The following is a 13,078-nucleotide window of genomic DNA, read 5'->3' as shown; positions in this document are numbered from 1 at the left end:
ACCTACACAAAATTATGCCCTGAGCTTAGGAATTGGGTAAGAGTGGGTACTTAAATTGATGCCTGATTGTACTTAAAAAATGCCTGAGCCCTAGGAACAGGGTAAGAGTAGGTGCCTAATTTAAGAGGGTTATGCTTTGAACCCTAGGAACTTGGTGTAATGGGGTGGGACTCACCCCTATGGTGCCTCCTGCTGGTCATCCATGGAATTAGCTCTTCCAGCCTCCAGAGCGCCCTCTGCAGGCCAGTGTTCCGCTTGCCGCTGGGCCCAAGTCCCTCCTGGACCCCGGTGCCCCTTTCAGGTTGCGGTGCTGCCCTCTGGCAGTACCCCACAGTCTCAGGGTCTCCCCACCCAGGGCAACACCCAACCCTCTATCCCCACCTTGCCTCAGTCATGGGCTACTGCCAGTCACCATCTAGCCCCCGCTCACTGGGGCAGACTACGGTATAAAAGCCACTCATCATAGACAAGGGGGTTTTGGACCTGCAGCCTCTGCCTACTCGTGGGCTGCCCCCTGCAATCCCAGTACCCAATTGGCCTTCCACTTGGCTGCAGCCTGGGGGGTTTCCAGGCCGGAGCTCCCCAGCTCCCTTGGCCTTCCCCCAGCTCTGCTCCACTCCAGGTACCTTCTCTCAACTCCCTGAAGCCAGATCTCTCCCCCTCAAAGCTAGAGAGAATCTCTCTGTGGCTTCTAGCCCCAGTCCTCTTATAAGGGCCAGCTGGGCCCTCATTAAGCCAGTCTCGGCCTGACTGGGGCATGGCCCCAAGCTGAGGCTGCTTTCCCCCCATCAGCCCTGCTTTTCCTTCCCTGCCACAGCCCTCTCCCTGGGCTTTTTAAAGCCTTTTAAGGCAGGAGCGGGTGACCACCCTGCTACACTTGGTAAAGGTGGGTGACCCTCGAGTGTGTGAATAATAGAGAATTTTGTGCGGGTAGCAAGGGATGCACTGGTTCAGTGCAGTCCCTTACCTGCAGAGCCCTCAGCAGAGATTAAAGCTGCAAAACCTCCAGGGTAAGGACTGGTAATGGAAACAACACTTGCCAATCCCTGTGGATGAATGCTCCTCTAGGTCAATAGGACACACTAATCACTTCCAGGGATGCTCCAGGGAAAATTAAGAGAAGACCCTCTCTAAAGCCTTTTTGCTTATGTAGGGAGAATCATCTGCATATTATAGCCCATTTTCCTTCACTGAGTTCTAAAAAGAAAGGAAAATGAATAGGCTGCCTCATCCACATGTTCAATGTGTACTGCTAGACTACACTATTGTGGGGAGAGAATGCTCCTATGGCTAGAAATGGCCCCACACCCAGAACCCCAGATCCTGATTGAGATTTGTATCACAGTATGCAGCTCAAATCTGTCTGCAGAACGGATCACGCACCAAATCCAAGTATCAGAAATTTGAGAAAGCTCTCATTTAGATTGAGAATCCCCGATTTTGGTTGTGATGATAGCTGTGATTTTCATGCAACCTCTATAGAGACATGAGGTTCAGAGCCAGTTCCCGAGTTTGGGCCCATCTCTAGATAAAGCCCCCTTTAAAATTATTGATGTCTGTAGCACCAGTAAGCCTGCATATAGATACCCATGTAGATACGTATATAACAGTGAGTTTGAGAAACTAAAATGGCTGAGTTCTGTAGTTTTTCTTACCATGATACCAGTATGAAGCATTATGTAATGCACGGTTTGAGTAACATCAGCTGCATGGATCAGATTGTGGTATGGATTTTTGTACTTGCTGTAACCAACCTCCAAAGCTTCTGCAAATGAAATAAGACTGGGCACAGGGATCTGTGAGAAGCAAACATTAGAATAATAAGCTCTGTTTCTCTTGCAACAGCTACAAAGTCAACGGTGTAATAATTAAAACATAAATTAACACACAGGGCAACTCTGATACACCAGTTCACAAATATCCAGGTGACGGGGCAAATTACTAAAACGTAAACGACTAGATCTGCACTGGAGGAATTCACAGACTGCTCTGCTCCTGTTCCCCTTAGGGGGCACATTCCCCTGCTTACACTATGTGCAATGTGGGACCGGCATATAAGGGGGAATGGACTGTACCCAGAAAGGTGCAGTAGGGGAGCATTCCCCATGTATGTCTAGGAACTCATGAGGCATTCATGTAACAAAGGTATGACACATAGGATTACTAGTAGATGACTGATCTTTATATCCTGGCCCCAATCACCTACCCAGGAGGTCAGGGTTACAAATGGTGTTCCCTGACTTCAGTAGCCTCACGCTCCCTCAATGTGGGCCACACACAGTGCACAAGGAAGGGCTGTGAAGTACAGGCACAATCTAGCTCTATATTTTTTTAGGCAGTTAAATAATAAGTTTTTTCCTAAGACAAGACTCCTGGCAATTTTGTGTGATAAACTGAAAACTGGGTTTCCGCAATGACAGTGAAACTTTAGTTCAATATCATAATAATGATAAATAAAGAAGTATTGTGCACTTTGATAGCACTCTTTAGGTGAGCATCTCAAAGTGCTTTACAAATATGAAACAGTTAAATCATACAATATCCCTCAGACAGCACTGTTATGTAGCCTCCTTTAGGGGGGCATGTGGCAGGTGTTTAACACTATGCCATTAAAACAATCTAGAACAGGAAGAGGAAGTGTCCACAGATTGTCCACAGATTGTGATCTAAGCTATCTCAAATGCTCAGGACCAAAGTTTTCATGTCTACCAGCACCGTGTCTCCTTCCCAAGTCTGGGACATGGGCTCAGTACAAACTCATAAGGAAGCAAGCTACCTGTGCACTTTTTGCATCACTCTGCTGTGCACTGGGGACCTCCCATCCTAAAGCTGAAGACCTGCTTAGTTTTCAATCTTTGTCAGGATCTCAAGAACAGCAGAATGACTGTAGACAACATTAGGTGGAACTTTATTATTATTACAATGAATATAGTCTGATGTCCTGTATGTGATGTCTTTTAAACTTTGCAATTCTGTACTTCATTTGTTCAATAAAATATAATTTTAAACATAACCCGATTTTTTAATATTTTAAATATGTATGTCTTATTTTTCTATTTGAATTTTGTGTGATGCTTCTGACCTTGAAACGGCTCATAAGCTCATATCTGGTGAACAGCTCATACATCATGAATTTCAGACTGTGCTCTCCACTTGCTTCATTTAAGGCAAACACATCAAATGACCATTTATCAACATCCTGCAGATTAAAAAAAAACACTTTCATATGTTTAAATAGGTCCCATCTAATAAATGGAAAAGTTTAAAACAATATCTATTTCCCCAAAGTCACAGGTTCCTTTTACTTCATGTTACTCATACTAAGGGTTATTCTAATACTAATAACAAACCTAGTTAGGAAAATTATTAGAAAAAAACCCTTGTATCCTGAGTTATATAATTGTAGGAAAAACTGCTAGCTGTTTTGTATGCTCACAGTCTAAGGCCCTGATCTTTCAAACACACAAACAGCTTTACACACATAAATTGTTCCACACAGAGTACTTGTGTGCTCTTTTGCATAGACTATGCCATAAATACTTAAAAAAAATCATGGTAAACACTATATGTTTTAGGGAAACAGGTTACATACTACCTTCTTGCTTAAGAAATACCATTGTCGATTGTATGTTGTAGCTACATACAACATGATTACTCTTCCCCCAAATCCCCAAAAAGGAAAGACACGCTGCTCTCTGAGACACTGGATTTCTATTATAATTTGGAGCTGATAAAATCGTGACAGGTACATTTTATAAAGCAATTTTCTACTCAAATTTGTCCTCTTGCTCTAATGATATCTAAATGAAATCATAATGAAATTGAGATATAATAAATATCATCATATGCTATTTATGAATTTTTCAATATGGCTTTTATCTCTTATGCATATTCATTTATATTTTCAGAAAAAGCACCCTAATTTCACCCTAAAAAAATAATTAGCACACATACAAATATATTGAAATTACACAATGATTGAACTGATTTCACCTTAAATGTTACTATCACTTCTGCTGGGTATGCCAAACCAACCATGTTAGAGGTCCTTCGGTACATCCTAAAAGAACAAATGCATTATTTATTAGGTGGTACTTATGCCATTTTAAAACATTTCTTTTTTCAGTTTCTCTTTTATAATTTCTGAACTAAGGGCCTAATCCAAAACCCATTCAACTCAATGAGAGTCTTTCTATGAACTTCATGGACTTTGAAGAAGGATCCTGTGTACTACGAAGTGTGACTTTCTGATCTAATACTACATTGCTAGGAATACTTCTTGCTCCTCTAAGTAATTGTTGTAGCTATTCATATCACTTAATGTGAATAAAGAAAATATGCCAAAGATAGATCATTTGAGTTGTTTGGAATAGAGATTTGAATACACAACTATCTCTGACCCATTGGAATACAATTTATCTAATGTAAAAAAAGCAACTATAGACCTGAGACTATGGTTTTTTCACAAAAAGACACATTTACAAATATTCTGGTCTGCACATAGGTAATGGTCCTCATAAATGCTGTTGGAAATGTAACTCCCTTTATGTTACTTTAGCTCATATATTTTGGCAGTCCTCCTGTATCAAGAATTTCTGATATAGTGGGGGTGTCAAAGGACCAATTTCATATTGGATGCTAAGTTGGAGTTTCACTGAAGTTTCACTCTTGGATATATTCCTGATACCTGGAAATTACCTGGTAACAAGGCAGCGTGGTTCCAGAGTGCAGCTTTGGCTGCAAAAAAAATGAATCCTGCAAAAATGGAAAAGTCGATCCTCACCAAATATTGATGCCTGGCTCAGGGATATGGCTGACGTCGCAGCGAATGAACAACTGGCATTTCTCAGAAAGGGAAAGCCGGAAAAATTCAAAGCAATTTGGGCTGACTTTTAGAGGTCTACGATTAATGTAGACCCTGAAGATAGTTATGTCACTTCCCGTCCCCTCCCTTCCCTTTTTTCCTAACCATCTTTATTTACTTGTATTCTGATCAATCTGGTATTTTGGTATATTTGCTGTATTTGAAAAAAAATACAAAATCATAAATAAAAAAGTAAATGAGTCTTTGGCACATTTTGGTGTAGATAGATCTAAGCCATGGAGTTTGGGTCCAGAACTTTCCAGAGTTCAAGAGGATTGGTATCTAGGGATTTCATTTAGAACTCAGGACAGACCATTAGAAAGATGGAGCGAGGATGACATTCAGATGTAGATCTGAACTTTTCCAGATATTTTGTTCAGGGTCATCTCCAATTTTGGTACGCATCCTGGTCCCACTTGTTGCCTAGCATTTGGCTCGGATAGCACCATTGTGGTTAAACATGTTATCTGCTATCACACTAAAATCCACAATCACCTTTCTACAAATATCCCAGCCTGTACAGCATGTACGATGCTTCGAAATTTTGGCTTTTCTTCAGGTCTCCTTTTCGTCATCCCCATTTTCCTCGTGAAGGTAGAAGCCAGCCAGTCCCGTACTTCCAGTGGGACTGAATCGGATTGGATGTCAGAAAGTTCATCTTCAGTATCCAAAAGTCTCCTACAAAAGATATGAATAACTGAGAATCCATCAAACTGAAGCAACGAGGTGGGAATAAGTGACCAGGTGATAATGTGCAGTTTTAATGGCAGTTAGACTAGTTTGTAGCATTGTCTCTGGTTCATTACAAAACACTTACCCTGCTCACTGGGGAAGGGCTTTGATAGGGCTTGGAGCACTGGAAACACCCTTTGGGGTGGGGGAGGATGGGAGGGAGTGAGGGAGAGGGGCAAGGTAGCTCAACAGGGAGCAGTTGTGACAGCATTCTACATGCCTCCTATTCCTTCCTTCCTTCCACCCATCTTTGCCGTCAGCGTGTGGGAACAGCTTCTAATCTCACCTCTTTCCCTCACCTCCCGCCCCCTTCGCTTCCTACGCTGTAGGGTGTGGGAAGATCACATGCTGTCCAACCCACCACATCTGTTTTTTGGTGTTTAAGTTACAATTCTTGCAAGTGCAGCAGGTTCCAGTGTGGTTAGTGGGTTAGGTAGGGTCTGACTGAGGTCCCTATGACCAGTCGGCTGCTTAGGCATTGGTCTGTATAGGACAGTAAAGAAGGAAGTTTGAAGGCAGGCCAGATACAGTGGCTGGGTGCACAGTAACTTGAATGCAATGGCCATAGCCATCTGCTGGGAGTGTGTGCAGGGTTTGCAGTCCCCACCATTTACAGAAAAGTTCAACAGAATTTCATAGCAAATGGAAATTTTTCTGTAGATTTTTTGAACCATCAAAACCTGGCAAGGTGGGCATTTGCCTCTATGTCTAGAACAGCTTGTGCCTCTCCTCATTTCATCTCTCCAACCTCAAGCATAAAAGAGGGAAGATTATTGCAAGTCTGGCATAAAATAGAGTGTCCACATTTGACTATGTTATGATGACTGTTTCGTTGTTTCTGGGTCCATGTCAAAAAAAAAGTTTTGCCTTCTGTACTGGAGTGATAACTGTCTAAAAGCCCTAGACACAATACGATGCCTCTAAAAAGTCAACACTTTTCCTCAGAACATCTGAACAATTTCAAACTACTACAGCTCTGAGCATGGCATCTGTTGGTAATAGCACAAAAATTGCACATCCATTATGTATCACTAACAAATTACTCCAGAATTATATAAATGACTAATGAGGCTAAATTTGGAATACTTGCTGTGCACAGGTCTGGACAGCCTATTATAAAGAAAAAACAGTAGTGGTGGAAAAGGTGTTGTCCCACAAGGATAACAATAACTTGGGCACTCAAGGCTCTCAGTTAATAAAAAAGGTTAGAAAAGCTAATCCCATATTCTTTAAAAAAATATATAGGAAAGGAGGTTCTGATATAGGATAGCAGAGTTGTGTTGGAACCAGAAAGAGTTTCCCTTGCTCATGTCTTCAGGGGAAGCCAGTGATTAAGAACCAGGGATTAATCCCAGCTTCACACTGCCTCCAGTTAAGGCTGGTCTTCACTATGGGGTGATCGATGCAGCAGGAATCGATTTAGCAGGTCTAGTGAAGACCCGCTAAAACAATGGCAGAGCACTCTCCAGTCGACTCCGGTACTCCAGCTCCCTGAGAAAAGTAAGGGAAGTTGACCAGAGACCATCTCCCGTTGACGCAGCGCAGTGAAGACATTGTGGTAAATTGACCTAAGCTAAGTATTGTAATGTAGGTCAACTTGCCCCCGTGGTGAAGACAAGTCCTTAGGCACCTAAATCCAGCTCAGCATCTCTGAAAGTAGCAGATGCCTCAATATGGATTTTGCTATATACACATGTATGAATATTTAGGCCCTAACTTTCTGTGCCTCCATTTCCATATCTGTAAAATAGGGATGATAATACTTACCTACCTCCCACACAGGGCTGGCCTTAAGCATGGGCAAATTGGATGAAAGCCCAGGGAGCCTTTATAAACAGGGCATCTCTGGAGAAGGTGTGCCCGTCCCCCTGATCCTGGGTTGAAGGCACAAATTGATCTTGTTCCCCAAACTTAAACTACAGTGTAATCCACATAAATCCCCAATAGTTCACCTTTATTATAAAACATCTTTGGGGCAATTGCAATGTTTATAATCCTGACTATTTGGCATTTGATATATGTATTATATAACCAGGAAAAAATCTTATAATCCCTCAATCATTTTATAAGTGTTCAAATTATTTCTCAAATGGGATGAAATTCACCTGCAATGTAACAGTTGCAGAAGGCACTTCAGTATAACACAATGTGGATCTTAAACTGCATGGGAATTAGGCTGCTGCAGAACAGGCACACACCCGTGTATGGCGCAGCTGGTCCTTTGTTTTTGGTTTGTATTTTGTTTAAAGTTTCCTGGGAATTATCTGTACTTATAAAAAAAAAAGAAAAGATGGGGGCAGAGGGAAAATCAGTAAAAACCAAAATGAAGAACCAGCAGCCAGAGCGGTGAGGGCTACCTGGTATGTACGGAAGGTGATGGTGGAGTTGGGGTAATGTGGGCCTTCCGTTCTTTACAGGCTTGTCACTGCAGTGGTCAGGTGGTCTCTGCTGCCAGACCCCAACTCCTTGCCCATCCTGCTCTGCCACTATGCAGCAGCAGCTGCCAATGGAAATTACCGGAGCGGGGACCAAGTCTGGAGAGTGCAAGCGTTTTCAAAATTTGGGTTAAAAAAGTGGGTAAAACCTGACTGTTTTTGCAAAATGATTAGGGGGCTGGAGCACATGATTTATGAGGAGAGGCTGAGGGAACTGGGATTGTTTAGTCTTCAGAAGAGAAGAATGAGGGGGGATTTGATAGCTGCTTTCAACTACCTGAAAGGGGGTTCCAAAGAGGATGGATCTAGACAGTTTTCAGTGGTACCAGATGAGAGAACAAGGAATAATGGTCTCAAGTTGCAGTGTGGGAGGTTTATGTTGGATATTAGGAAAAACGTTTTCATTGGGAGGGTGGTGAAGCACTGAAATGGGTTACCTAGGGAGGTGGTGGAATCTCCTTCCTTAGAGATTTTTAAGGTCAGGATTGACAAAGTCCTGGCTGGGATGATTTAGTTGGGTTTGGTCCTGCTTTGAGCAGGGGGTTGGACTAGATGACCTCCTGACATCTCTTCCAACCCTGATATTCTATGATTCTATGAAAGTTCAGAACCAGTAATTTTCCCTGTCAGCTGCCTTCAACACCATTAACCATGTTCTTTTTGAAATCTTGTGATTCCTTGACTTCCATGGCTCTGTCCTCTCCTCATTCGCCTCCGACCTCTCTAATCCCTTCTTCAGCAGATCTCTTTGGAGGATCTTCCTCATCTGCCCTCCAACTTTCTGTGAGGGTTCACAGGGCTCTATGGGTAATCTCATCTGCAAACATAAATTCAACTACCATCTTCTATGCTGTTGACTCAGGGATTTGTCTCTCTACTCCAGACCTATCTTTCCATCCAAACCAGGATCTCAGCCATGGATCTAGCTGTCAACTCAACATAGCTAAAACAGAGCTCTTAACCTTTCCTCCCAAGCTTTTCCCCAACTCCTTTCTCAACCACTGTGAACACCACCACAGGCCTGTAATCTAGGCATCCTCTTCAACTCAGACCTCTCAACAGATCCTCACATCCAGGCTTTGCCTAAATCTTACATTTTTTTCCTGCAGAACATGTCTAATCACACAGCTAAAACTCCAAGCTGTCATTGTCTTGCATCTCAATTATTGCAACATACTTTTCTTTGACCTTGACAATCTTGAACTACTCGTATCCATTCAGAAAGCTGCTGCAAATATCATATCCCTAGCCCATCACTTTGACCATGTCACCCCTCTCTTGAATCCTTTCATTGGCTCCCCCATCTCTATCACATCAAACATAAGCTACTTATCTTCCCTGTTAACACGTTTCATAGTCTATGCCCACCTTATCTCTCATTTACTATCAAGATGTTAACTCCTGCCTCTGTCTGGTGCAGGTAACAGTCTCCCTTGCCCACTTGTTAAATTTTCAAACAAGCACCTTTGTGCCTTTTCCTGTGCTGCTCCTCTTGCTAGGGAGGAACTCCCTGTAAACATCTGCAAAGCTACTTCATTATCCTCCTTCAACTTGCTCCTTAAAAACTCTCCTTTGCTGTAATGCCTATAAAAACAAACAAACAAAATCTTGATAATGTTTAGGTTACTGGTGCATTTGATACCAGTGCCTATCATGCTAACCCATATTATTTCATTGGATAAAGTGTTTTGTTTGAGCTGAAACTATTTTTTTGTTTGCTTTGCAGTTGACAGAAAAAAATGATTTTTTTTTGTTTCAAGTTGGCCCTAAACTTTCTCTCCCCCCTTCACCTCAGTTCACCCACTGAAAAAAAAATTGGTTATTCACAGAGCTGTAATTACAGCAGTACATGCACCTAAGGGTTTTAGAGAGAGACCTAAGACTTTTGGGGAAATAAGGTATTGTAGAGTAGGGAATTATGCAGATTGCACATTGGTGATGGAAATATGAATGGCCTTTGGTTAAATTCATTAATGATTGTGAGGCACTGAGGTAGTACAGTAAAGAGAGCCATATAAGAATCTAGATACCTGGCTGGCTGGATATATAGATGAATAAACAAACATATGCATTTGAGTTGACCCAAGGAAAACTAAATAAGTTACATACTGCACAAAAGAAATAAGTAGCCTTACTCTAACAGGTAGATTATTCATTGTAATTCACTCTATACTTATTACGTAAAATACACAACCCTTGTCTAATAAAGCCTGTTATTTTTGTCTACTTCCAAATCTATTCACTTGGTCATGCTAATGAATGATATCTAATTACATTTATATAGGTGAATAGCTAGGCCACCAGTAAATACCCTACCATTAGTTAGCTATAGGACTCTGGAAACGTATATGGTATAACATACAGATCTTATGACTCGTGAATAAGTAAACATTTCACTTCACTTCACATTTCACTTCACTGTACAGACATTTATGAACACTGAAAATTGCCCAAATTGAAACATACTTCCCAAGTCATAAAAATCTCATTAAGGCATATTATAAACAACTTTAGATCGTCTTAAGTATTATTCACAAAATACACGTAAGTACAAATGTGATTGAATTGGGATACAAGGAACAATTGAACAGAAGTGTGCATCAACTAGAAATATGAATATAGTACTTACATAACAGTGAATGACATTTTCTTTTTGACCTTATGGCTGTCTGTTTTTGATTTGGCTGAGCTGCAATTTGTTTTGACACCAATTTTGTCTTTTTTATCCTGGGTCATTTTGTAGCTGCTTTTTGTGCCCTAACCCACTGCAGTAAATCACTACATTAAATATATTAAGTAAATTGTACGGCCCCTTCTCCTAAGTGCAGGTCATTCTTACTATTACTACGGTTGCTCTGAACATAGCAGTAACAACGACAGTGTGGTTCTGGAGCAGATGTATTATGAGGTCACGCTGATGTAATTACAGATCACTGTAATGTAATCACTGATCTATGTAATCTCTATGGTATACCCATGTGGATGGCATCATTTAACATACAAAAATTTCATACTAAAGAGTATTTTTACTTGTAATCTCCGATTACCTATACACTTCAAATCTCCATTTCCTTACAAAACTTCAATAAAAGAACAAGGAATTATTGATTTTTTCCAATGAAAGTTATTACTGTCCAGATAAGTGGAACTCATGTTAATTAAGACCAGGATTGGCTATAGATTAGTTGGAAAGCCTCACGGACACTCAAATTATTCCACCTTCTTGATACTCCTGCACATTTAACAGTTACGTTTGACACAGAGGCCTAGTCTATTCTAGAGAATTTACCTTCTGCTGAGAGATCGAGTACAGCTGAACTGATGCCAAACAGGGTTTAATTGCAAGTAGTGGAGCAAGAGGAAAGACCGTTCAGTGGTTAGGGCACTAGACTACAACCTTGGAGACTTGGGTTCAAGTGCCTGTTCCACCACAGACTTCCTGTATTACTCTAGGCACGTCAGTGTCTCTCTGTGCCTTAGTTTCCCATCTGTACAGTGAGGATAATAGTATGCCACAACCTCACAGAGAGATTTAAGACTCAGAAACTGCAGACACACCCATGAAAGATTATAATGGGGCCATCTAAGTATTCAACACCTTTGCCGCAAATATGGTTAAACACTGCAGGTGAAGAGAGCACGCCAGCCAGACCTGCCTCCAAACCCACCTCCCTGCAGGATTTAAGCATGTTTTCTTAAGTCATGCTAAATACAGTTTGCCCTGGTTTACACTTGCAGCTAAACTGTGTTTAGCATCAGTTCAGGTGCACCTGTGACTTTCGCCTGCAGGCTGCTCAGCAGGAGGCCCTTGGTTTAATGCAGAATTCAGAATTGCCAGATAGTAACTTTATACATAAGAGTACTTCAAAGACATTATGTTTGTTGGAGATGAAAGATATTTCAACTAAGCTTGAAGTACAATCCCCTGAAAAGACAACACCGAACCAGTATAGTATCATCACATACAATAGTGCCTACAGTCAAAGAAAGCATGAAGAACTGGGCAACACTGAGAACAGAACCATGGAACTGTACCATAAGCACAACAAAATGAGGAAATAGAAAATCTCAGTTGTACTAGAGTTGTTGAGATCAAAGAGCTTAAAGCAAAAGATTTTTTCATGGTCTGATTCTGAAGGAGTTAAGACGTTATATAAATAATAAGCAGGGAAAAACAGAACCAGCATTAATCCCTAGAGCTGTCAACTTTATTCTCAACACCCCTGCAGTCACAAAAGAAGACAGAGACAAAGAAATATTATTCAGAATGAATTCTAGGAGACAGGATTCAAAGCACATGGCTTAGCTATGTGTGTGCAGAAAGAGTATTTACAAAGTGGAGACAGAAAGAAGTAATGACTGTTAGAAAGAAAAGATTAAGACAGAACATAGGTTTTGTGAGTTAAAATTTGGCAGGACTTTGTGCATCTGCTCCTAATTTCCTGAAAAAAATCTCCTTTGGGGCTGAAACTTTCCAGGTTCATTCACAAAGTAGAGGTGATGACTTTCGTTTGTTTTGATTTGAAGAAAATCCTTGCAGCTGTTTTTGAGTTACTGGAAAGTGAAAGGGGAAAAACACTACTACTACAAAATTTGTTTTTAGACTTTTTTCATTTATCAATAACTCAAAGTTACTCAGGAAAAACCTCCAAATTTTGCTTGGAACAAATGAGGACCAGGCTCTTTACTACTTATGAAAAGAAAAAAAATTACAAATCAGAAAGTTAGATCAAAATGAACAATCACTTCTGAGCATGTTTGTTTAAAATTTTCATTTCACGTTCATTTAAAATCATGCTAAAAATTAGCAGATCTTAATGAAGCCTTAGGTTTTTTGTGTGGGTTTGTGTGTGTGTATACACAGGTGCACGATACTTTCCTGGCCTCAAAGACAAAGAGACTGATGTTGGGATGATCTGCAGGAGAGTGACCATAAAACATTCATCATCAACTTCCATATTAAGGCTCAGATTCTGCAAGCATACACACGTTACTTAAGGAGACATGTGAGAAGACCCTTGAATAGAATCAGGAAAACGAGGTTTGT

The 13,078-nt window shown here is 41.0% G+C and overlaps 1 protein-coding gene across 3 annotated transcripts in view; it reads right to left on the bottom strand.

Annotated features, from left to right (window-relative positions):
- LOC120374419 (calcium/calmodulin-dependent 3',5'-cyclic nucleotide phosphodiesterase 1A-like) overlaps positions 1–10,905 on the bottom strand; it is a 61,872-nt gene extending 50,967 nt beyond the window's left edge. The window contains exons 1-6 of one of the 3 annotated variants that reach the window (XM_039494078.1): positions 10,661–10,905; positions 9,496–9,615; positions 5,360–5,542; positions 3,994–4,060; positions 3,083–3,199; positions 1,656–1,796 (exon numbers count right to left, since the gene is read on the bottom strand). In XM_039494078.1, the coding sequence (XP_039350012.1) occupies positions 1,656–1,796; positions 3,083–3,199; positions 3,994–4,060; positions 5,360–5,542; positions 9,496–9,615; positions 10,661–10,767 (735 nt within the window). In that variant the 5' untranslated portion in view covers positions 10,768–10,905. The remainder of the gene's footprint in view (positions 1–1,655; positions 1,797–3,082; positions 3,200–3,993; positions 4,061–5,359; positions 5,543–9,495; positions 9,616–10,660) is intronic. The other 2 variants (XM_039494076.1, XM_039494077.1) reach the window with 2 other exon arrangements.
- Positions 10,906–13,078: the final 2,173 nt, after the last annotated feature.

The sequence above is a fragment of the Mauremys reevesii genome, linkage group 11 (genome assembly GCF_016161935.1).
Source record: "Mauremys reevesii isolate NIE-2019 linkage group 11, ASM1616193v1, whole genome shotgun sequence".
Lineage (NCBI taxonomy): Eukaryota > Metazoa > Chordata > Testudines > Geoemydidae > Mauremys > Mauremys reevesii.
Note: the sequence above shows the minus strand (reverse complement) of the source record. Positions and strands in the feature narration are given on the sequence as shown.